At 35.7% G+C, this 27115-nt stretch overlaps 1 protein-coding gene across 1 annotated transcript in view; it reads right to left on the bottom strand.

Moving 5' to 3' along the window:
* Nucleotides 1-6518: 6518 nt before the first annotated feature.
* The window catches only part of LOC117418594 (AT-rich interactive domain-containing protein 5B-like), an 82221-nt gene continuing 61624 nt past the window's right edge, over nt 6519-27115 (bottom strand). The window contains exons 9-10 of the mRNA XM_034031777.3: nt 14601-14802; nt 6519-11403 (exon numbers count right to left, since the gene is read on the bottom strand). Of these exons, the coding sequence (XP_033887668.3) occupies nt 9208-11403; nt 14601-14802 (2398 nt within the window). The 3' untranslated portion in view covers nt 6519-9207. The remainder of the gene's footprint in view (nt 11404-14600; nt 14803-27115) is intronic.

Genomic DNA, 27115 nt, shown 5'->3' on the forward strand with positions numbered 1-27115 from the left:
CCTTTGTAACAAATGAGTGTTCATTTAAAGTGACTACCTGCTTTCAAATGCTGCTAAACATAATTTACTATTCCCGATTCTACATAGGTTAAAACCAAAATGTCAGAAAAACAAAAATAATACAAAATATTATTTATGTTCTATAATGTTGGGTAACAATATCTGAATTTTAGACACTTAAAAATGGAGGTTCAACCTGATTTTCTGTCCTTAACTGTTAAGATCACCTTTTTTCTTTTTTTTTGAGTCAGATTCACAAAGCTTGCTGTTTGTGCTCTTTGTGTATGCTTAGTTAAATTATTAGGGCAACAAACAAATAATTTGCACACTAAATTCAAAATACATGCCTTATTTAGTCTTGCTGGGCAGAGCTAATGTTTGTGTTCTCTAGAAAATAAATCGGCATCTGCTGAAGTTCTTTTCATGCCTTCCGGTTGCACCCTGTAAATGTTACTGGACAAACCTTTAATGGAGGGCTAACAAAAGCATGCACTGCCATCTAATGGCAATGTGTTAAATTACTGAGGGAAAAAACAAGAAATCCTTGTATTTTGATTTAAACAACTGGGTAACATTTAAGAATGTTTTTTTTTTAACTGGAAGTTGCTTGTCCATGTACAACGGCGTTTGGATTACAGTTGATTAAATTGTATTGCAGCTTTAGAGCAGGCAAGCCATCATTTACAGTACATGGAATGAATGATTATATCTCTAAACCATAACTGTTAAAACAGGAACTGCACAGCATTTAAGAACTAGCCATTCTCACATACATTTTTATAAATGCTTAAGCTAAGATCCATTTTGTGATTTGTGTGAGGAATGTAAGCACTAACCAATTAGATGTCCACACCCAGACAGGCACAGGCAGAATCTAGTTCAAGAGCAAATAGTTTCAAATGCCACTTAGACCTTGTGCTGTTTGCAATCATTCTTGGTGTGAGTTAAGCTGCTCTGATGTTTAATCATTTACCCCACTGTTTCCTTTAACCCTGTATTAGCAAATGTATCCTATTTTAGGCAATTAACTAGTTTGTGTATTATTTCTATTTTATTTTACTGTAGCATGACCCATAAGTTGGTTTCGGGTGCTTCTAGTAAGGTATAGCTGTGGTGAATCAGAAATCTGTGTTTGGTGTATATTATGGTAAAAAAAGTTTAAAAAAAAAAGTGCGTCTTCCAAAAACTGCTTTCTATTAGAACTATCTGTGAACTCCTAGGTGACTGCCCTCATTCCTTTATGTCATGCTTTGACTTTTCTCTTCTGTGGGCTCCATCTGCTCTGTGCTGTACTATGGCTGGTTCTTAATATGGGCACCCTGTTCCACTCTAGCCTACCAGAAGTGCATCAACATAAAACAACTGTGTGAGGTATAATTGTTATCAATTTGAGTCAACAGTAATATTTATTTAACTGGGCTAGGGTGAGCTACGAACAGACTACTAAGAAAACCGAAAGCAAACATTCTACTTGCTTAGCCAGTCAGCTGGTTTCACTGCCTATAGCCTGTGTTCAGAATGTCATAAGCCCAATCTTTAGCGCACCCTTCACTTTGTTAAGGTTAGTGTTCAGAGTTTAAAGGTCAAGCTCTTTAATAGATCATTAGAGCCAAAAAATTCTGTCTGTCAAGACAAGAGTAGACTGAGATACTAGGGTCATAACTCAACTCAACAGTGGTACGGTTGCTGGTTATGTTCCTGATATATCACTGCCCCAGGGAAACAATACCAATACTCAAAGCATTTCTCTCGGCTAACTTTCTGAATTAAGAAGAGACACATTTTGTGTAGAAATGGCGCACAAAAGCCTCAGACTACAATGCAATATATTAGACAAGTGCCTGGTTGATAATAGCTTAAATCATGTTTTTGTAACACTTGAGAGGTCAACATTGTAGTGAAATTGATTGTGTACTGCGAAACATTACTGCCTCAGCAATGCTGCAGAGACGAATAGTTCTGAAAATCAGCAGCAAGGGATATTAAGTGCAATTGCATCTTTTGTTCGGTGTGTGAGCGCTATTAGTTGGTTAAAACTGAAAGTGGAGTCAAGATGTTTGATTCTGTGCATCATTGCCGTTTATTATTATTTGAAGTGGTGCACAGAACACACAGACACACACACACACAAAATAGTCAAGGGCCATTGCACACGCCTTTTATAGATCTAGTGTGCAGTAACGGTCACTGACTGACAGGCTATTAGACATGATTAATTTTCCTTTTCGGGTGCAATCCCATGTGTGCCAGGCAATGTGATTCAATATAGTGGCTGGTTTTAAAGCCATTTGGTCACTTTGGCCAGCTGTTGAATAAATGTGTCAAGAAGAGGCACCACGTGATGATCAACTAGATTCTAGGATTCAATTTTCTCCCCACTATTAGCCTTAGCAACATTATTACTGGCACCATGGATGTTGCGCTAAAAAATAAATAAAAATGCCTCCCTCTTTCCTTTAAAATACTTTGACAGTGTAGAATTACCTTTTTCTAAAATATGATGATTGCACATTATGTAGGTAGCGGGAATGTGATATAAATCTATAGTGTTGAAAAAATGCATATCCCTATAAAGTGAACACAAACAGAGCAAATAAAGAACAAAATGAGAACCCAATAGTCAGTCAGTATTGACAGGGCATGTGGTAATGTTGCTGATGCATTTTAAAGCCTTAGTTAGAACTCCCTTAACTACAATAAAGACACGCTAGGCACGCTTTTAAAATGGTCTGCAATCAAGGGATCATTAGATACCAAGATGAAATATATATTTGTAATGATGTACGGTGTTGGACAATCTGTATATTCTGAAATAAAGTATAAACAACAAATGAGAAATCAGAAGATACTCAACACAAGAAAAGGGGGAACATGTTACAATATGATGTTTTTTTGTTTTCCTGACTTTATTTTCATTTTGACTACACCACCAGTTAATTTCCTGTGTTATCATAGTCTTGCATTACATCTGTGCTTTATTGACCGCATGTTGAGGCCCCATGACCTGTAAACCAGGAAGTGGTTATAATCATGTGGTGGCAGGGAAACAAAAGTAAGCAGCAAAGCAATAAGGGACTGTGAATGTCGTTACGCTAATGAAGGAAGAGCATGTTTTTAAAGACCTGTTTATTACCCTCTCTGTTTTTTAAATACTGGCACAATTTGTCTCCAAAGCTGTGTTAACATCAAACACAGAAAAATAAAATATGGTGGTGTATCAGTTTGTTTGGGCAATTAAAAATGGTTAAACCTGAAGGAGCCACTAGCATTCCTCACAAAATATACTTAAAGAAAAGTGTTTAGTCTTTAATATCTGATCCCAAGAGGGCTTAGCATTTATGAAAATGTTTATTATTATTATTATTATTATTATTATTATTATTATTGTTATTATTATTATTATTAGGAATAGCAATCTTAATATAAGCTTGTTGATAAGGTACTTACCAGAACTGATGACTTTTAAGTACACATTGTACATCCTTTTCACCAGTACTTCTGAAAGTTCTTTGTCAAATACGCCTGATACTGTTATTCAGAAACCACTAGATCACACATTTAACCACAAACAAAAGGATTTTTCTACTTATGACTGGTATCACTGGCTATAATGTACTTTCCATTTCTCTTAAATACCAGATGACAGGCTTTAACTAGCTATTAGAAACTTCACACAAAACTAAATTAAAAACAAATCAGTACTGTATTTGTTTTATAGTTACAGTTTATTAATATTAATTATGAGGAAAATTGATTTAATATCAATTAAATTAAATTAAATATAATAAATATTACATACAGTAAAAACCACTTCCATTAAACACCTTACAGTATATCATTTTTAAAAGTATGAATGCCTTTACAGAAACTATTTTGAGAGTCATTTTAAGTTGTTTTGCTGAAAGTGATGCATTATTTGAAATTAAAATTTTAACACATAATTGTGTTTATATATATATATATATATATATATATATATATATATATATATATATATATAATGTTTATTTATACTGCTGGTTTACCTGCTTTAAAGGATTTCTGGGGAAAATAAATGTAATGCTATTTGATAACATTCATGGCCAGTTTCAGACTGATTAGCACCTAAAGTAAGGTTACACTGCAGAGTCTGTGAAACCAGCTGATCATGATAGGTATACGGTTTTAAACATAGGTTTTACATATTGAAGAAGGTGGTTACCTTATAAACCATGTTGACTGTAACAACTCTTGCAGCTGTTTCCTGTAAAATGCAGTAGATGTATCTTGTACACTCTTTGTCAGTAACACGAGAATGGTGTACTGGTACAAATTTCAAAGCGGAGGAAGCTTGTGTCTCTTCAGCGGAAACTGCCTTTAGGTTTGTAAACTAACTGGTTTGTCAACACTGCTTTTCTCATAAAGTAGTAAACAGACACTAAAAAGAGATTTTTTGTAGTAAAATGAAACATGACTGTCGGACACAGCATTGTGAAAAGTCAACTAGTTTCAGCGTCTTTTATGGAAATAACCCATACTAACATTATATACTGTAGGTGCATACCCAAGAATCATTATTCCTGCACTAGCATTCAGTCCTTTTCTGAGTGTATTTGTTTTCTTGAACTCGTTTCATGTTTAAAGTGATGAGTTAATTATGAAATATCTTCTCCCACATAACATGATTTTAACTTTCTATATGAAACAGCAACATGTTTCCTCATTTCAGATTACATTAAATAAAAGAAGATTTTTTTTAAAAAAACAGCAATCTTTCTTGGGCTGAGACTAAAGCTAGAAAACAAACAAAGCATATCCTTTGCATTTATATATTTTTTTTTTTATAATCATCCCCTAAAACCACCACCCTTTTATTATTATGAAAACATTTGGCAGAACTGAGAGACGCTCTGGCCTCCGTTGCAGGTGGTGTTCATTATTTAAAAACATACAAAAATATTAACCAGTGAAACCTTGCCTTTAAGGCTAGTCACCGGACCAACAAAACGTGCCCTAATACTGAAGCGACATGGAAGTTCTGGTAACTCATCGATGCCATTAAATTCTGAGTAATTTAAAAGTTAATAGTTTCGCCAATTTATTTACCTGGTCAACACTTTATTGAAGAGTGTTCTTAACATTCTAGGTGTTATTTATTTTAGTTTTCTTTTATGTAGACTCTTCTATTTTACTGGTTTATTTTCTAGTAGTTGAATCCAAGTTTTCAGTGTTTTTTTCAGTGGGTGGTAGTTTCTGCATGGCGGTCTTGTAAGAGAGGTAATTTAACAGATTTGATGTGTTTGGGGACTGCAGGATTTACATTACATTTAGATATCGTCAATTATTTTGTACATCCACATATTATACACATGCTTTTTAATGTTTTTAAAATGCACAATCAAAAGTAAATATAGACATTTTGATAATATTTGAGTGGTGAAATCTTTACATATGTGGTGAGATACATACGTGTTAAATTACTAGAAAATATAAGTTGACACAATATTCATGGCCACAAAATGTAACCGTATCATGATGTTGAAGTTTTCATTCCTTTAAAAAAATGTTTTTTTCTTTTAAGAACATCAAACGTGTATTTATTCTCTGGTATTTTTTGTTTGAGTCAATCCAACAGTTTCCCTGAGCAGGCGTAAATTCCTGTGAACTTGAGGGAACATACAAACATGGAAATACTTTTTTTTTGCACACCAATACAATACAAACTTATATTTGTATAGGGCTCTTCATGTATGCATCACATAGCTAGTGATGCATACATGACATGAATTTAGTTGTGGGGTTTTTAATAAGGTTCAATAATACCATCTGTATCAGATATAGGCTCAATATGATATATTAGGCCTATAGGACAGCGAAAGTCTGTGTCGAGGGCATTCACAGATGCTTGCTGTTCTATAACTATTATATACTGATTTATTGTTAATATACAAGTTAAAAAGCTATATTTATTCACTATTCCCTGACCACATTTTATTTAGTCCTTGAAGATAAAGGTTTTTAAAGCTGTGTTCTACCATGCTTTGGTCACCCATCACAATACACAGGCTCTGTTTTACGATACTATTAGTTTTTTAAGAGAGAAAAACATGTTTATTTTATACTATAGAACCACTTTCATAGCATTAACATGATTTTCTTTTAAATGGGGTAAAATACAACTGATCGTTTTTGTTTCAATGGGGATAATGTTTTCTGTTAGTGCAGAATTGGTACAGTGAAGGTGCAAGATTAGATTTGAACACTAGGGGGCATGATTAACAAAGGTTGCGAGCTCCAGTCACAATGATAGTTATGATTTGGATGAGCAATGTATTTCTCATAGGTAGCAAGTCTATAAAAAGCCTATTATTTATTACTCATAAATGGTAGAGTGGGGGGACAAACACTCATTGCTCTGCTATCAGCATGAAATCAAACGTGGTCCTACCTAAGAAATAAAAAAACAAAGATCTAATAAATAGTAATTAAGCTAAAGTCCAATGCGGCAGAGTAGCACTGCTGATTGAAAACACATTGAAGTAGGTAGTAAAATATTTTAATTAAATATACAGTGATCATAGAAGTACAAAATATCTGTTGCCTGTTACGTGATTGGAAAACTAATGGCACATAGTATCAAAAGTATTTCAAGGGTACAATTCGAGAGAAAAAAAAACATACAAAAGAACTGAGTGTTTATAGTTGGCTCAGTGTTCTTAACTGTAGTGTTGAATCTAATATGAAGGTTACTCAATAACCTTAAAAAACAGGAAATAACTATATAGTGTTACCAGCTATACTTTACTATATACACATAATCACCTTACAGACCATAACAAAGGCTAAAAGATGTCTCACAAAAGTATACATTATTTACAGCAAAGACAGCAACGATACACAGTATTTATAACAGCATTTTTTTTTTTTTTTTTTTTTTTTTAAATAGCCTACCAACATGGCTTTTATAATTTAAACCAGCATGTTCCATGCAATACATTTACACTGAATGAGACTTTTTAAGTGCTCATGACAAACATTCTAATCACGGGGCCTCACTGAATTCCCAATGCTCATTACAATCATAATGATCATTATAAAACTAGACCAGATGTGACCTGGACTAGCCTTTTTTTGAATGTGTGGTCTAGGACAATACTGGAGCAGTAATGAATTGTTCTGTATGAAAAGCACACAGTGTGAGACTCCAGTCTTGCTCCAACACTCTTATTCTCTCAAAACTCTCAAAGTGACTTATTTTTAAATAATTAATTATTATAAACCTGATAAAATATGTAGTATTACTACGAGAAACTCTTCTGTCAAATAAGTCTCTTTTAGTATTCTGTTTTCTTTTTACAAGATTTAGTGCTTGACCCCATATTGGTTTTATTTATTTCACTATTATTATTTTTGAAATTACTTAATTAAAAAAAAGTCTCAAATTCATTATGTAAATGCAAGTGTTCTTACTTAGCAAAAATATAAAGGCACAAATAATTACACAGCAGAAATGTACCGCAAACAGTTCTGATATTTATCTTTCATTATTAAATACAATTACAACTGCAATGACACCACCTCCAAGTTACACTATCCTGTTAAAAGTCATGGGCACCCACAGCTAAAGCAGTGCAAAGTGGACAAGTCACCGCCTCATAGTTCTCATTTCTCTATTTAAAAAAGTTACATACCAACCTTGAGTTTTACTCTAAACGTTTGGAGCTATTACCCTCTTTCAACTAACAGCAAGTCACTAATCCTACCATTTTTCAAACTCATTATCTGGCTGACAACATAGAACTTCCTCTTACGTTGATTTTTTGTTTTGTTTTTGTAAAACACCTGTGCAGAAGAATTACTTAAGCCTGTATTGATTTGAATTACTTATTTACATCAATTTTCCAAATGACATCATGCGTCATTAATTCTTTTCATTGACTGCTGTCATCAAGTCACTTTTTTACCCATATGAAACAGCTTTAGATTCTCTATACAATCCTAAATGGCTTATGCCTTTGATATGTGTGATTCTTCTTAGCACACTTTTCCATTTGAATGCACTACTAAGTGATGTTTGCTGCCATTTAAAACTTTGAAAGCCCACTAAGAGGAGGGTGGAAAAATTGCACAGCTAGTAAAGATTCATCTTAAAATGTACTAATAGTCTCGTTATTGCACTGCTTTGATCATGGCAACCATACACGACTAATACCAACTTGCACCTTCAAGCAGTCAAGAATTACAGTAGCCAGTGAATAGAAGATAGAATTATTCAAATCATTGTATTAAAATTCATAGATATACCTTATGATAGTTGCATTTAATAAAAGTAATAGAAGTATAACTTGCAGGTAAGATTGTATATCCTGAAATGTGCGTGTGATCTTCACAATAGTATATTTTACACTGATGCAGTCTAGAAATGCAAAGCATATGCAAGCAAACAGCTTTGCTTGTGTGCACATTAACTTATATTAAATATATTGTTCATTGCGATTAACAGTATTCATTCATTTACCAGGGTTATTGTATAATGGGGATCCCATTGTTTATAAATGTATATGAAATGAACTCACAAAATACAGTGCTACAATTACACCCCCCCCCCCCCCCCCCCCGCCAGCCAAAAAAGAAATGCACAATACAGAATAATATTAAATAAAACTGAGAAACTCTTCTGACAGTAAACCTTGATTGAAATATGTATGGCCACCTTAACAGTGTTAACTTCTGTAATTTTTCATAGTGTTGTAAGATAAAGTAAATCCAGAAACTATTGAAATTGCACTGTACATTGCATTGATTTGTTATAGAACTTGTATTTATCTTAAAACTGTCCTTTGGATACCCAGCAATAATTATCTCAGTAATTGCCTGCCATCCTGACTGAAAACTTGACTATATTATTGCTCATTTCACATCTCTTTAAACATCTAAAACTTAAACAGCAAATGCAAAGTAGCAGGAATGAACATGATTGAATCCACCAATTGTCCCATACTCAAAGTAATGTGCAAATTATCATTTTTGTATAAAGTGGCAAAATCTGGAAAAAAACGGATGTCGTCCCAGATTCAAGAGCATCATATTCTGCTATCCGTAAATATGATAACATAAACATGCGCAATACAAAAATTTCTGTTAGTTCAGGTGGAATTGTTTTTAATTACTTTGTCATATGGAACGTCAGGCTATACGCTAATGTCTGACATGGTCTTGAATTTCAGATTAAAGTTTCGTACTGGGATGTACAGGAGACATCTGCGAGGGATTGAAAGCGGACTGCGGGTTCAACGTGGTTAAAGGGTACATATGGTGCAAGAAGTCCCCGTATGAGGCTCCGACAGGGTGCCTGTAGATCTGCGGTGGGTGAGCGGAAGAGGCAAGCAGTTGTCTTTGCATCATGATGGAATGAATGGCCAGTGGTGGCATCAGTGGCGAGATCACAGCCTGGTTTTTCAAGTACTGCAGAGGATGAGCGTAACCCGCTGGGATATGGGAGCCCAGGCTGTTGCACATGTCCTGAACCTGAGATACAAAGGCTCCAGGGTACAATCCTGGAAAGATAGGGGTAGGCAGGGAGTACTTATGGTTATCGTAAAGGTGGCTAGCATGCACAGCATGCAGAGACTCCAAGGATTTGCTTCCTTCAGCGTCGGCAAGGTCGGGTGTTTTTGCTTTCCCCGCGGGCTCTTTAACCAAATGCATTGGAGTTACAGCTTTGATCTTTTTCTCGGGAGGACCGCTCCCCTGGTCCTCCAGGCTTCTTTTCAGAGGTCGCGCAGCCCCAATGTTCTGCGTGCTGCTTTTGGTACTCAAAATTGGCCGGACTATTTCTTCCATCTTCCGCGACAGGATGTTGTCTGCCTGTGTGTTGTGGGGTTTCCCTGGCGCTCTGTGAAGCGGTTCGGTGGGTTTCTTGTTAGTTGACATGGTCATTGGAGGAACACGGCATGCTTTGGGGTTGCAGTTGAGGCTGGAGGCCTGGCTGCTGTTGATTTGAAAAAGTGATGTAGTTTTATTGTCCTGGTGCATGTGAGAGTGACAAATTCTGGATGCCAAGGGCTTGGATGAAGGCAGTTTGTGAGCAGAGGGCTTGGGTAGACTTAAGTCTGTGGGTTGGTCATCTAAAGGCATTTTATCTGGAGATATCCTTTCTTTTTGATTTGTAGGAGAAGAATAGCTTAAACCAGTCTTTAAACCAGCCTTTTCGTAATCTCTGTTGAAGTGCATCTCTCTTCCCAGGTATTTGGACAACTGTTCCCTGTTAAGGTGCTCTGTTTGCCTGTAAAGGTTGTGCAGGTGGTGTGAGGAATAGAACTCTGCCAGGAAGCTGGGTACCTGGGAAGGGTGTACTGCCCTTTTTACTGTGTTTTTTTCCTTGCTGTCGTGGATGTCGGGTCTCAAACTGTAGGTCTCTCCAGGAGAACCAAATTGGTGGTTTGCGATGGGAACAGACGAATCTTGCTTACCAGACAAGTCATGCTTGAAGACTTCTCTTAAGGGTTTCCTTTCATCTGGAGTTTGTATTTTAAAGCTTTGTGCATGTTGGATTACGGATGGTCTATTGATCATGACAATCTCAGAGTTGGAAACTTGTGAACCTTGCGATCCAGCTGACTCATCAACATTGAGGGCTTTCTTATTTACCAAAGGTGGGGGAGGACCGAATGAATAATTGTTTGGCAAGTTGGTACTGCTGACCTGAGACAGCATCTTCTTCTTGGCCAATGGAGACATGATGCCAGGGTTGCCCTTGGGGTACAAGACTGGTGAGTAGCTTAAACAAGCCTCATCCTTACTGGCCACCTCTTCTCTCTCAGTCAAGGTCTGTGAGGTTGTGTGGACTCTGGCAGGCTGTTTCAAAGAGTGCATGCTCTTGTCCTGGTGGTTTGGGGTTTCTGAAGTATCCACATTCACAGGTATACTCCGCCTTTGGTCCTGCAGGTTGCTGTGACTTAACAGCTGCGGAGAAGTCAAAGGCAGTGCACTGGCAGCTTTTTCCTGCAGTTCGTTGCTTAATTTGTCCAAGAGGCAGTGTATCTGCTGCTCTGGTTTAGTGTTTGTGAGGGTGTCAGTTTCTGTCTGGAGTGGTGTGCTGCTGGTGGTGCTTTCTAAGGGGCCGTTCTCAGCCGACACCAACGATGGGCTTGGAAGTGTAACAAGGGGCTGACTCTCTACCTTGATTGCATTCTTACTGGTGTAATTGTCAATGATCTCGTTTTTTACAGTAAACAGTGTGTCCTCTTCCTCCTCCTCTTCCTCCTCCTCTGCCTCCTCCTCCTCCTGCTCCTCCTCCTCCTCCTCACCATCTTCCTCTTCCTCTTCCTTCACCCCCTCCTCCTGTACCATGCTGTTCTGTTGCTGCTGGACTGCTAGTTTCTGTTCTGCCACCACCGGGCACTCCTCTGTAACATCAGCCCCCTGCAAAAAGTAATTACCATTGTTAATTACTGAGTACAGCCTTGTTTAACAGAGTACTTTTCATACAAATGCAAACAGTTGATCTTGTTGTTTAAAGTAAATTCCCTATCAATACTAATTGCTTAAGATGGATGTGTTTAACTAAAACTGAACACAGAAGAGTTTTCATTTAATGGAAAATTACTTGAAAACAGCAAACATCAAAGTAATCACTGGCATAAATCTAGCTATAATATAATAAAACAATGCTTGACTGATGACTATTTGGTGTATTATGAAAGTTCAATAAAAAAAAAAAAAAACAATATATGTTTTGTGCATTTAAATTCAACTCATTCTAAAGGAACGCCTCAGATAAATGACCTGGTTGTGTAAGTTCTTGCCAAACTGATTTCTTGTATTGTTGAAACACACAAATTTCTTCAACAGACAAGACTTTAAGTCCCTTTATCTTTTTTTTTTTTAATGATGGCAAGCATGCAAAGCCCTTGAAATGCATTTAATGTGATAGACATCTGTTTGTTCTCTGAAATATCCTTTGAATAAAATTAAAGCCATATTGTAGATATCTTAAATGTGAACACTGAGCTAATTCATATGTTAAAAAAACAGTAACATTTTATTTCATTTTATTATTATTTTTTATCAATAAGCATATCGACAAGTGAGGCTGGGTATCAGTTTTTAAATCTTCTTTTTTATTTTATCCATACTTTAACACTCAGATTTTCAGTCATACTAAAACAGTCGGGCCTTATATTTAAGCAAGTGTAAAGGAAAAGGGGAATAAATATATTTAACTGTACAAAAAAGTTAATTTGGTTCAATATATGACCTAGTGTCTCTGAGTGTTGTTTGTTAAATCTGTCCTCTTTGAAATTATTATTATTATTATTATTATTATTATTATTATTATTAGAAAAAGAGCAATAAAAACAAATCTTAGTGTTTACTGTAGGTGTAAGAATTACAAAATATTTATTTTTCACGTGTAAGTGTTATAATCAAAGCATACGTTTTTTGTTTGCAGTTCTATAGTAGTAAGGCTTGCATTCACAATTCATGCTATCCATGCCATTATGTCGACAATGAACTCTGACCTCAGAGGTCACAGCAGAATTCCATCCATGGCAGTGCTGACTGACAGTCCTTTTCAAGTCTGTTGTCATTCTAACGCAACATACTGAGGTACAACACTGTCTCAAAGACGACATCATTGTCTGGCCTCTTTTAGTGTCTGGTGACTGAATTGTCAAGATTATCAGCCCTTCAAGAGGATCAGCTGGTCCTCCAAGTGCATTCAATCAGTTCACAATGTGAGCGAGGGGGCGGGGCAAGGGTCCAGCCTCACAACAGATTAAAATGACCTCAAAAGTATAACTTCTTTGCAGAAAAGTCACTATGTGCGTCATGGGCTCCAGTTTCTAAGAATGACAAAAGCATTCATGAGCTATGGTAATACTTGTGTGGGTTTTTAAAATTACAGAAACATACCAGAGAGATAAACAGGAAAACTATTTAGTAGGTCATCTTTGTTTCAATACCACAAACTTTCTACTTTTATCTATACCAGGGGTTTCCAAACTGCAGCCAGGAGACTATTGGGCAACCACAGCACATACAGAAAGTTTCTCCCAAACTGGCCTGATACTTGACAAGGCCAGGGTGTTAATTAGTTGACATGACTATTATAAAACTTTACCATCTATGGTAAATTTATAATGTTGCTAACAGTATGTGGCAAGGTTCCTCAGTTTAAGCCTTTAAAGTTTGAGAACCCCACTTCAAAGGGGGGGCATTCTTCCTCTTCTCATTCTCCTCCTTTGTTGGTAACTCATGAATGAATTGATGAAACGTAATATTGTCGTGCTTTGTGGTCAAATGACTTGGGGTTCTAGACACCTGCTGGTTTGTGGGGCGAGAGCCTAAGGAGAAAATTCGGGTTTTAGAGCGACTTGATTCTTCTCATTCATTTTACAGACACAGTGATACACACTTTGGTACTGCATTAGGAGGTGACCAGGGCATCAGTGGTTATAGAAAACAGGCTACTCAAAGAAGTGTCCCAAGATAAGATACAATTATTTATTTCATGGATTCCAGCTGTTAATATGCTTTCGTTTTATTTCTTCATGTTTTATGTAATCTTTGTGCAATGAAAGTAATTCTGTTGTGGTGTACAGCATGTGTTCTTTTCTTTTTTTTTCTCTGTTTGTAATTCACTCTAAATGGAAAGACATTTGCAAATCACCATGGATTTTGCAGATAAAAATAGTGCATTCGATTTATGTAAGACCAACATATGGCATTACTTCGCTTTCCACATAAAAGCTGATCAGATTTGATATAAAGCACTTCCACAGAGACCACAAGCTTGTCCTGCTCGCACAAGAATAAATATTGTTCATAATAATAAATCTGGCATCATATTTTCTCAAGCTTTAAGGGAACTTAATGGCATCACCCATAATTCAACCAAAGCAACGAAACATGTTTTTCTTTAGCTTTCAAAGTGCTAATGTTTGGAATAGCTGCAACAGTCATTAAACATTATAATTTGTTTATCCTACTGCACTATACATTTTATTTATTTCCATCAGGGTAAAATAATGAACTTAAAAAACAGCTGTTCCTGCCAGCACTATTTCCAAAGGATGACGTCCATAAGAAACACCTAAGATATGTATCATATTCTATTCTATCAATGAGTGGTCCCTCACATGACTGACTGATTTGCTAAACAAACAGTATCCCTGACATGTATCCTGTAATGCACAGATATTCAAGTCCGTTCCAGGACTCAAGGGAAGATAGTGGGCGCTCTGTTGGTAGGTGTTTGTATTTTGTCTAGTCTATATGCTGCTGCACTTTTCCACCTCCAACTCCCCTGAAGGAATCAGAGGTAGTAATCATTGAGGAACTTTCACATATTCCATTTGAACCCCCTTACAGTTTCAGCAATTCAGTCCTGGCTGCTCTTGGGGGCCCTACACCCTATCCACAGTGTTTTAGCAAATCCCTTATACAAGTTGACCACAGTCATTCTGCAGTACACCTTACTTTTATTATGCAAGTACTGTGGCTTCCAGTGTGCTGTACCAGGTGTATCTGACATTTGCCATGCTTACCAGCATTTTCCCATGCTTCTAATTTATTTTTGGTTCAGCCCCATGTAAATGAAAGCATCAGTAGCTTACCGCAGAGGTTTCCATGGCTTTTGGCGAAATGTCTTTTTCCTTCTTTGGTTTTTGGCTTTGTTCAGATTTCATGCGCTTTGGCACGGCCAATTTTGCTTTGCTCCCCCCCTCCTGGGGCCCACTCTCTGGTTTTCGAGGTTTCACAGGCGGCAGGGGCTTATCCTCCTCCCCATTGACATATCTCTCATACGGCAGGATGAGTCTGGAAGGAGACAGAAAGCAGCAGGTGAAACAGCTGGACACACTGAAAGACAGAGGAGGGTTAATACGAGACAGATCCATTTAAATCATGTTCTAAAATAGAAATCCTTGGTTTCTTTTTACTACACTCTTTGATTGTTCTACTTTATCAGAAAGAAGACCTTGTTGGCAGTTCAGTTTGTTTTTCTCTTCACCACAGGTAGTTGTTGATTCATTGCTTAGCGAGCCATATACTCGTTCTTCAGCTACTATTGTACCTCCAGCAAAAACGTAAACAATATCTTTCAACTGTTACGTACTAGAAAACACACAGAAATAATAAAGGACTACCCTTTTAATTCCTTCACAAACAGTTAGAAGATTTTATAAGAATGTTCTGAGAACTTGTTTAAAATGATCTGTAAAACATGACACTGCACCTTTAAGATAGACCTTAACATTTCCACACAGACTAATAGATAATAGTCATAATGTTGTTTTCCAGACAAGACATCATAGCTCACTAATTGTCTAGGCTAGAAACTAAAAGCACCTTTTCCCATCCCCCTAATTCTACACATAATTTGAGACTATTAAATCATATCTGGTTTACTTCAATGGCTCCCCTTCCCTGAACCAGAGCTCAATAACAATCTGATGAATTTATGTAGCACGTATTAGCCTATTCTTTAAATTAATCACAATACACTGCAACCGAACATGAACACTGCATTTTCTAGTGAAAGGAGATCACAGTAAAGTGTCTGTTATAATGCCATCAAGGGCATATGTTTTCAACGGCATTCACAATAACTCTTCACATCACCAAACAATGAACAGATGGGGGGTATCTAAAAAGCCCATGGTTCTAATTAGAAGTCTTTTCTGTCGCAGCGCAGTTGATGATATAAACCCTCTGTTCTGTTGGAACCTGCACAGACTGCATCTTATTCAAATCACCTCTGTGAACATCCTTGATAAGTGCAAGTCCCTGACTCCCAAGCACAACAGAAAATGAAGAGCACATTTAGAATGATGTAATGTATATGTGTGTGTGTGTGTATAATATATATATATATATATATATATATATATATATATATATATATATATATATATATATATATATATATACTGTATATAGGACAACCTGCTGCCCCTTTTGTAAGTGAAATTGATATATTGCACTGTAATCACAGTTTCTACTCCAGTAGCTTTAAGTTTTTAGAATGTGCTTTTGTGTGATTAATGAGTCACTGTGGGAATAACGTTAAGCATGGAGAATTATAAATATTAACTCTGCTACAGGAGGCACAGTCGAAACACATTTCCCAGAATTGAGTCAGGGCATAAAGAAATGCGACTAGAATATAAATAATTGTCAAACCGTATGCATGAAAAATTGAACCTTATTAAAAATGCAAATGAAGTAGTCTGCATGCAGAATATCTTATTTGATTTAAAACTGTAATGTACCACAATTAATATTATGCCTGTTTGTTTGCTATCCGTCTGTGCTCTCCTTCCTCAGAAACCAGACTTTGTTGGCTCGCCAGTTTGTTTAATATAAAGCTTCTTTCCGCTTTGAGGCCTAAACAAACAGACAGTATCCGTGCTATTATCTGTGGGGGTTGTGATGACATCACCAAGACCTGTTGTAGCTCAGTATGTGATTGCATGAAAAAAGAGGAATTTTTTGTAGTAATAATAATATTTTATAGGAAATGACTGCAAGTCATATATATATATATATATATATATATATATATATATATATATATATATATATATATATATATAAATAATTCTAAGTGTAATAATTTATCCATATTAAAAATAATTGGTTAACCCTTAAATGTGTCACAGAATACTTAAATGAAATAGTACTGCATAATTTCCCCCAGAGTGTATTTGTAGCATCACTGCAGGCAACATTTGAGTTACATTGTTTTTCATTGCACCTTTGAAGTTGTAATTATACTGTGACAGTCTCTGCCAAGATTTATTGAAAAATAATGTCTATTTTTTTTTTTTTTTTAATGGGTAATAAATATGGCCTTGTCAGGTGGCTCAGGTCTTACAGGCAGAGATAGTAAAATAGATAAATAAATAAAAAAAATACATTTGGAACCGAGATATGAACTGCTGGGAGAAACCCCAATACCACTGAACTAGTGAGAATAATATTCAAAATAAAAGAAATAACCAGAGTAAACAAAATGCATGCGCTACAAAAATGGCTTTCAGTACAGTTAGATAAGATGGGTGCTGTACTGTAGCTAAAAACATTGTATCCTGGGTCTGTGCCTTATAAAACATATTACGAAGTCATAATAATGTTTATTTGATGTAACAGTGTAAGAATATTAGTGTGACTGTGAACTGTAATATTTTTTACAATTTGGAGGCAGAAATAAGTCCTCTTCCACTCCACTGCATTTCTCTGTTGTTCTTAATGCTGTGATCACAAAGTCGTCCCTGGTCCCCTGGTATTAAGCTCTGACTCCCTTAAATGAGCCTGCTCCGGCATGGTTTTGTGCAAAGAGGAATGAATTAAAACTATGCTGGCTACAATCTGGCAGCAAGCCAGTAATGAAGCTAAGCAAGAGCCCACAGGGAACATTCATCTTCAGATCCCATTACCAAAAAAGAGTTTAAACATGTTACAGCTGCTAAAACTGGAAAAAGCACCCCTCTTTCTCTCTATGCAGACAAATCAAAATAGCACGCAGCTGCCAAATACCTGATTCCCACTGTAATGTTTCAGTTAATGTTTATATAATGAAAGCATAATAATGCACACAAAGACTTACCCTGTTCACAACTAATCTGGTGAAATCTGAAAAACCAAAATGCAACAGTGGTTTTTAGAAAACCTGTGAGGAGTAGCAGCCTCTTGGTGGTGCGGTCTTGGTGCTTAATGACCGTCTCTTTATAGCCAGTTTTACCTTCTGACAGCTTTTGAATTAGTATGGAAGTTTAATACAGTCGTTGTCAAGTATGTCAAAATTCCTGCTCTGCTTTTTTCTTTTATTCAGTAGTAGAACTAATATGCACAGCCAATTCCTTGTGTGGGAATTTCATTTTTTTTTTTTTTTTTTACATTAGACTAAAAAACAAGTATGGTAATTCATTTCTGGGCAAATTCTGTATTGTGGTTGGATTCCTTTCTCAAAAAGGGATTTTAAGAGTTGGATCTGCAAGATTTTCATTTCTTGTTATTTTTTTTTTCACTGAGCACAGCAGCTGGCAGAAAGACAGCAGTAAAACTACATTTCATACAGCTGGTCAAAGGCATAGTGCCAGAATCAGGAAATCTGGAATTAAATGTTACTTATAAGAGTGTGGGGGGGAGAGTAGGGGAAATGGATGAGGGCTGAGGCATGACTAAGGTAAAATAGAATACAGAATACAAATCACAAGTCTTCTTTTAAGGTATCAAACTTTTTTTTTATGTCTAAGCTGCCAAGAAAACAAAATGTTGACCCACAGTAAAGAAAACAAAACAAATACAAATTAAGTGCTTGTAACTGAGATCCATTTACTGATAGTTTACTGATAGATACAAATTATGTCATAATTTTAAGAAGACAACCCCGATCTCTGCACAGAAGTTTAAACTAAATACAGATCAAATATTTAACAGCCAGAGAAACTACTACTAACATTATTGTTTGTATATATATTTTTTTAGAAAGTCATTCATGCACAAAAAGTTGAACGTGATTGCCTGTGTTTAATGGTAACACACAACATTCTCTGCAATAATCATTTTCAGCATTTCAATATAAAAGAGGAAGCAGTATGTCTGTATCCTCTCTTATAAGTTGTGTGAAAATGCGAAGAATTTGGGTAAACAGAACCCTTAATATGAGATTCCTGTTTTTGACATTGTAATACCGCAGTAGTGGACCTGACTGTAATTAACAGCTTAAAAAGTTATTTAAAACGCTAACAATATATTTTTGGATTGAAAATAACAATGTCTACGTACATCATGTGGGTGTTTAATAATATATGTATATCAAAATAAAAACAGAAACTTCAAACAGCCATATTCAGAAACAGCACAGATCGTCTAAGTGTGCCAATGTAATAGTTTAAGAGAAAGCATAAGTGTGCCAATGTAAGAGAAAGCATAAGTGAGCATTACATTCAATTGTTTGTGAATATGGCTCTATGTTACAATTACTGAGTATCCACAGAAGATATTAACATCATTAACAGAAGAATGCGATACCAGAATGCTCTGTATATAAAGGGGATGATGTAAGTATAGGTGCAGTGCAAATAATTATGGATGCAAAATTCAAATTGCATTGCGGCCAGACAAATGATTCGCAATTATGGTAATGAGAGTCTCAATGAGTGGATCGGTCTACTTAGCGGCCGCACTTGCACAGTTACGAGTACAGAGAGCGGTAGTCACTGTATGACATTTGTGGAGCACGAAAATGCAAAGAAAAAGAAAAAAAATGTCAAAGAAGGGCAGCAAAGTCCTCTTGGCACAAAAAAAAAAGTTTTCTGAGAAAGAGCTGAGCGTCCTTATGCCTGAGGTCACTCAGCATGAAATGGAGTTGTTTGGAAAAGTCTCAGCCAACATCAGCTATGCAAGTATCCTTAGGAAATGATGGCCTGCCTTTTTCAGGATGACATCCAGAAATTTGACTAGCACTCTGAAAAAGGTGGATTGGGCTCTCCCTCCAGACATTCCAACTGTGGTCTGAAAAGAACCAGAGGCTAAGTAGTACAGAGAGCACAGCACTTTCACATGTGCAGTGATAGCGGTCCCTAGAGTGACACTGGGGTCTAGCTCACCCCTCAATTCAGCTATTAGGTCAAGGATGACCTGAGGAGTGAGACGATAACGCTTTAGCACCGCATCCTTCGGCATCCCAAACAAAGTGACCCTGGGATAATATGCAGAGTCTACTCCGTCTTGCCTCTTCTCCGTATTCCTGCCTCTCTTCAACAAAAGCCAAGTATCGCCGCATCAGGAAGTGCACCACAGTAGCCATCCTGAAGCCAGTGACAGGTCTCTGCAGGTGTGTGCTTTTATACAGCTCTTAGTTACTAGCTTCTACAATGGTTTGCACCTTGTAAGAAGAGGTGTTAAGTTTTTAGAGGGTCAGCAATTGCCTAAGTTCAAGGCAAAATCCTTACATCACATTATAATGTTTGCACCCGCTTTGTATCCAGATCTCCTATTACATGCTCTTTTCTTCATTTGAATGCATTTCAGTATAATTTTAATGGATTAATGATGGAAAGTGCAACACCAGCTGAATACCATTCATTACATATGCCAGTAAAATCAGACTTTATGACTGCTAAACACGATTTACAGCAGCATTATGGGGGTTTTGGGCCCGCAAATCACTTTGCGCGTATCCTTACATCACCCCCAAAGTACATTATTAACATGGTGGTGCCAGGGTGTCAAATGCTGACAATTAAAGGGTTAATTTATTTACTTGCATTAACCTTGTACTACCTTATATTATTTTAGGTAAGGTAGTCCAGGATTAGTGCTTACCAGGGTCTGTGAAACCAGTCGTACACAATCTACATGTTCACCTATCATTCTCTGCTGTTGGATTTATCAGCAACCAATGGCTCTGCTTCTGGTGTAAATGCTGTCCTTGTGTTATCTCAGAGAGGGCTGGAATTACAGTGGCACACCTCTAGTAACCTCACTTACTTTGGACAGCAAGCCTGGTAAATAATGATCCACGCAGAGACAATTATACAGAATCATACAAAACACACATAATAAGATATTAATGAACAGGTATAAAACACATTCCAAACGGATTTAAAAGTTTAAGAACAAATATATTTCATTGGTCAGTTATATTACATTAAAGTAAAGGGTATTTTCATATACAGTCTGAATGTCAGTTGAAACTGACAAAGTAATCAGCATTGTTATAACACATAAGGCCTAATGTAGGGGCTTTTTCCATCAATACCTATAATTACTCAGATGTATAAAGTTGATAAATTAAGAAACCTGCAATCTGAGTCTCACTTGTACATTTTTTCCATCACAGGATGTGTGTATTTATTTGCCACTACTTTGACCCACATTTCTTCCTCATACAGTGTCAGATACAGCTGTAAAAGATACCATTTAACAGTGTTGACCTTAATATTTTAGAGTCAAACTATGGACATTAAAAAATATGTAAAATCAAGTATATGAATTTTCATTTCTGCGACTAGTGCTTAAATTATAATTATGATTCTGCTATCATTATATGGGCAATTTAGATACTGTCTACAAATGCTTTTATATAAGCAACATACATACAGACATTGCTCTGAAGTTTGTTCTCTGACAATAAATACTTTAGGTTGTGAAACCAATATCTGCAGATATAATTCAGAGCAACGGAAAGTCAAATGTCAGCAACCAAATTCTTGTAAGAGCTGGTCTTGTACCAGTCATTCCAAACATAAAGCTTTCTCTTTATGATGGTAAATGTTAACCGTTAGCACATGAATGTTTTTTGTTTTTTTTTCCCTTAAAGATTAGTTTATAACTAGATATGGGGGGTTTTGTGAACAAAAATAAAGCATCCCTGAGGGCATAATGTCAGTGGTGTTGTATCCCTGGTCAAATGCTTTCTAAACATGATGTAAAAAAGAATATATGAAAAGATGTTAAAATAATTTTGGCAGTGAAACACTTATTTATTACTGGGCAGCACCTGTAATGGAACGTTATTAAGGGAATCACAGAATAGAGCTGTGCATCAGTTGATAGTACACTATCTCAAAGCACGTTGTCTGCATCATTGACATAGCCAGAGGTTAAAAAACAATGTGGTAGTGAAAAGGTTAATTTTGTACTGAAAAACACTGGTAATGGAACTAAGAATATCAAATAACAGAGCTGTATCAAAGGTCACCAACACATTTAGCAACACATGCTTTGAAATGGTTCATTTTTCTTGGATAATACCCACATCTAACTCATTGTATGAAGCCCATCCCTCTGAGCGTTAGGTCCTAATTAACTGCGAACTCACAGAGATGCTAAAATAGTAACACAAAAAAGGTGACAAGGTACTGTATTGACACCAATCAGACAGAAACAAATCTCACTGCAACTTTGACATTCAATATTCCTCAGTGCTAGACTCATATATCAAAGTGGAACACGAGGAATGCATTATTCAATTGTTTTAAGTGGTAAGGGAGTTACTGCAGTACTGCAATATGGTTAAAAAAAGGAACATGTATTGAAATTCTTCTGTGCACATCCTATCTGTGCAGACCAGTCCACTGGGAGTGCATAATAACATTCATGCAATGTCTTCTTCCTTCAGAGCTGCTAAGACTAACCTTATATAACATCCATTTCCATAATAAGTATTCTGAACACAGCTCTTTATATAAATCGTACTAAACAAAACAGAATAATTATAAAAATGCTGCTTTATTGATGCCCATATAATCTGAGCCCTGACAGATATGCAATGCTGTAACCCAGAAAACAGAACTAGAACAGAAATAACAGTGTCACTACAAAGATTGATTTGTCCTATATACCGGTATAGAGATATATATATATATATATATATATATATATATATATATATATATATATATATATATATATATATATATATACACACACAGTATATATATATATATATATATATATATATATATATATATATATATATATAGATATAGATATAGATGTATATATATATATATTAAATAAATAAATATCATATTTATTTTGTATAAAATATTAGCAACTTGATAAATATTAATTATATCACAAAAACACTTTCAACCCTTGTGAACTAGGCCTTTCTGCCACAGGGTTTTAAATGTAATGTACGAACTGACGTCTGATAATAAATAAATACATAACATGTTTTCCTGTACAGAATAATGTTTCTCTCCTACTTTTTGTGAGGTACAGGGGTTTAAAAATGTGGTCAAAGGTAACCAAAATGTACATTTTTTGCCAGCTTCAGGCAGTTCATACCATGTGGGGCAGAAGGTTTTTTGTTTTTTTTTGCATACGACACCTACACTGGAACCAGACTCTTCCCCACATGTGGTGTATGCATCATCAACCACAAACTGAGGAAATTCCTCTCCAGCAATGGAACTACTGAAATATTGTACTATAAACATCCACAACACTATATATAACGTTTGTTTATACAGCACTCCTTTTCCACAAGGATAGTAAATATAAAAAGTCACAAGCAAGGAAGCAGTTTGATTTGATAAAGCAGTCTTGCAAATGTAACATTTTGCAATATCTGTGATAGCTGTCATTAGCGATCTAGGCAGCCAGGTCTTATTTAGGTAGATTAAACTTTCCGTTTACAGAGCCTCATAATAAAAACACAACCGGTTCATGAGCCTGTGATTGTTTGTTAACAACAGTACTAACCACAACTGCACCACTGAGGAAGTGGCAAGAAAAACTGGCTCTATAAATACATTTGGCTATTTGTGTAAATACAATCTCTATATAGCTATATACCGGTATATAGGACCCAACACGTTTTTTAGCCTTGTATGCTGAAGCTTTGTTCTTCAACAGGAAACACTTTTTTTCGAGATTACTCACACGCAAAGTGCACACATTCTCAACTTTAATGAATAGCGGCGTTACAAAAAAAAAATATTTTATTTAGTATTCAGTTTCTTGAATTCTTTATTTACTGTGTGGTTAATGTATGTGGTTTACAACACATCCTTCCTGATCACAAATTTTGGGCTTAGGTGCTAATTCAGGGGAAGGCCAACTTGTCTTGCTATCGACTCCTTATAATTATTTAAATACTTATTTTTCTGCCACTGCCTTTATTTATTTTTTTGTTTTTTAGTCTTCCTTGTTTTAAGGGTGGGAGGCTGGTACTTTGAACTATCCTATCTTTACTTAGTGTCTAGTATACAAGACAGTTACCCTAACTGTATATAAGCTTTATATATAACCTGTACAATTGTGTACAAAAAAATAATAAATCACTCACTCATCACAATTTAAAATAAGTGATTCACTAGGCCATTTGTACACTAAATATTTTGGTATCATAGAATAGAAAATAATCTGCTAAACTTCTCTCTTGGTATCTTGGTATCCCCAATTGTCTCTCTTTTTAAAATGAGAGCAAGACAGGTAAGGTTTATGGAATTACTTTGTTAGCAACAATCACTTTAGGCAGGCAATGAAATGTCAATTTTATATCCAACTGAAAGAGGAAGTTAATTTAGCCATAATCTTTCAAAAGAGCTTCCTTTTTGTAGATCGGTTACAGCTGCCTTGTTCCTACACCTCAGCTGGGTTTTCATTTAGGTGAACAGGTAATGAGTTGTTTCTAAAATTTCCGTTTCTGTTTAAATTACTGCTAAGCAGCAGTAAAGAGGGGAGACAATGGGGCTACAATAGTGAATCACTTTGAGACTGCTGTTCAGTCTTAATGCAAAATAAATGTTAAAACACACAATGTGATGCCTGTTACTGAACTGAGGCTGCTGCAGAACTAGTGCCTGGGGCTACCTGCTGAGCTGGAGAGAGAAAACCAAAACAAGATTTTATGATCCCTTTTGGAAAGTCATCCTTTAACTAGCTTGATTCTAATTAAGATAATAATTACACAGGGCCTGCAAAGATTAACTCTCTGTTTAATAATACAAACTGTTGAAAATATATTTTATATATATATATATATATATATATATATATATATATATATATATATATATATATATATATATATATGAAACAGTTATTTTTGTCATAGCACTCATTAGCACTCTCAATGGCTTTGTCAAGAATTTGACCTTTGAACTAATCCCGATTCGCACAGTTTAACAGGGCTATAAAGGAATGCCAAGCTAAAGCTTTTGTCATGTATGGCTTTTAGACCTAAAATTACCTCATCGATCACCCGAAGGCTAAAACCCATTTGAACAAGAAACCTAAATTATTAAAGGTGTTGAAAAATATGCTGCAAGTGCAGTGTTCTTGTGTATAATAATGTTCTGTATAATGCGCTTTTCACACTTTTGTAGACACATTTTTACAGTTTGATTTAGTTGCCGTTGGTGCCAAACTTAATAAGCAGTTTGAACAATCTGTATAAAGTGAAACACTTCTACCTTCCTTGCCAAGACCCCAGTAAAATACCACTATAAATCTGCCTTCTGTGAATATACAACAACATCAACGATCATGTTATTATCAGCAAAAAATCTCCCAAACCCTAATTTTAACTGCAAATTTGGAAATAATAGAAACAGGATACAATTGAAAGGTGTACCACTGGTTTAGAAACTAGTCCGATACAGTATAGGGCACTTAATTTCCACTTTTAAAACACACCTTACTTTAAACTGATACAATTGCTGTGGTACAAAATGAAGAGGGGTTGTTACCGTATGAAACTGTTTTTAGAAAAATCGGTATACATCCAATGAGTTCAAAACAGGGACCCTTCAGGGACCCCAGGATCGGTGACAACATTTCCTACCATAGCACCTCTCTGTGTAAAAGCTGCATACTCCTAACATATTGTGTACGTAAGTGAAAAAAACAATGAATCTCAAGTACCAAAAAACTGACCACAACTGTACTCTTGAGAACATACATTGTGAGGACTATGAAGTAGCACAACACAAGCTCAGTCAAAATACTGGGTGAAGAATGGCAACCAGTCTTCTAAAGTCTGATTTTCTCCAGTCATCATCAGTGGGGTATGCACCACTTTTACACCTGGTCCTTTAATTGGAAACATAACTAAAGAAGCAGAGCCTAAACTTTGTAAGCCATTAAAGTACTTTTTTTGTATTATTGCCTGTTTATTGAGACATCTAGCTATTTTAATATCAAACAACAAGACCATTTATTTAAAACAGCACTACAGTAGATTATGCAGGCTGATTTGCATGACACGCTTACTAGGCACCATTAAAAACCACCTAACAACAGTCTCCTGATGAGAAAAATGTCGAGTTTCTGTATTGCTAATCATCTGCAAATCAAGCTATTAAAACCGTGCATGTGACATTTGGCCAAAGGCACCGTGTGGATGTCAAACACTGACAGCGCAGGCAGCTTTACAAGCCAAATTAAGCTTGAATTTGATGAAGATTTAAGTATGTTTAAATTAAAGAAAATCACAAGGACAAGTTCAGACCAGTTAAGACAGCGGGAACATACATGAATTTTCATTAGTTTGAAAACAAAATGCCAAACAAAAGATTGAATAATAATAAAAAAAATGGTAATAAGCACACCACAATTAAGTCAGTTCTTGGAAACGTAACCCTGTTTCATATGTACAAACTTACAACGACAAAAAGATATGTGTTTAATCAAATTGGCATATTCACAAGCAGCCGCAAGACATGTTAGAAACATGAATAATAGCTTGTTTCAAATTTAGGCCATCTGTTTTACCAGAAAACTAAAAAATCCATATTGATATTAAGAATTGATGTGCCTGTTCCTTCTAAGCAGTTTCTACCTGTGTTATTTATGGGCACTCACTGGAAGCTAGTGCAGGAAGGAGACACTAAATAAAGCAGTTGTTTTTAGAAGTGTCTTGCTTGTGCTACATCTTTTTTTTTTTTTTTTTTGGCCTTCGCACAAAATAGGTCCATGAGTCCAAGCTGTGACATTTAAAATGTTCAGATTTAAAAATGTAGTTAAACATTTGAATATTCATTTAAAATAATAATTAAACTCTGTTCCCATTAAACTACCTACAAAACAAAGCTAAAAGTTAATTGAATTACTGATACTATTTTTTTTTTATAGCTGTGGTCTGCATAGGCTTTATCAGTTGTTGTGACAAATTAAACTGTGCAGCTATGGGAAAAATGCTCCCCACACAAATTCAAGATTGTTATAAATTACATTGTCTCAATGATTCTTTCATGTAATTAGGAAAGCCAAGAGACTACATGAAACAAAAACAATATATATATCGGATACTGGTACATTTTTATTGAGGTCTTTATCTGTGCAGAGATATTTTAAATAGTACATTTCTAGGACAATGTGCTTACAAAGCAAATTAAAAGGTTACAGTATATAAATAACAATGATTCTTACTATAATTATCTACAGGACTGGCCTCTTTCAAAGTCACAGTGTGAAATGAGAGAGGAGAAAATATGGCAGTTAGTTTAAATGTTAACTCAGCCTTATTACTGTGCAGGTCTATGACCTCTTTTTTGATACACAAGTTAAAGTAAAGATTATCTAACCATAATGCCAAGTTAAATAGCAAATAAATAGCAAATATTGTTAGTAATGAATGCACACTGTAGACTACAATAAGTAAAACCCA

The sequence above is a fragment of the Acipenser ruthenus genome, chromosome 13 (genome assembly GCF_902713425.1).
Source record: "Acipenser ruthenus chromosome 13, fAciRut3.2 maternal haplotype, whole genome shotgun sequence".
Classification (NCBI taxonomy): Eukaryota; Metazoa; Chordata; class Actinopteri; order Acipenseriformes; family Acipenseridae; genus Acipenser; species Acipenser ruthenus.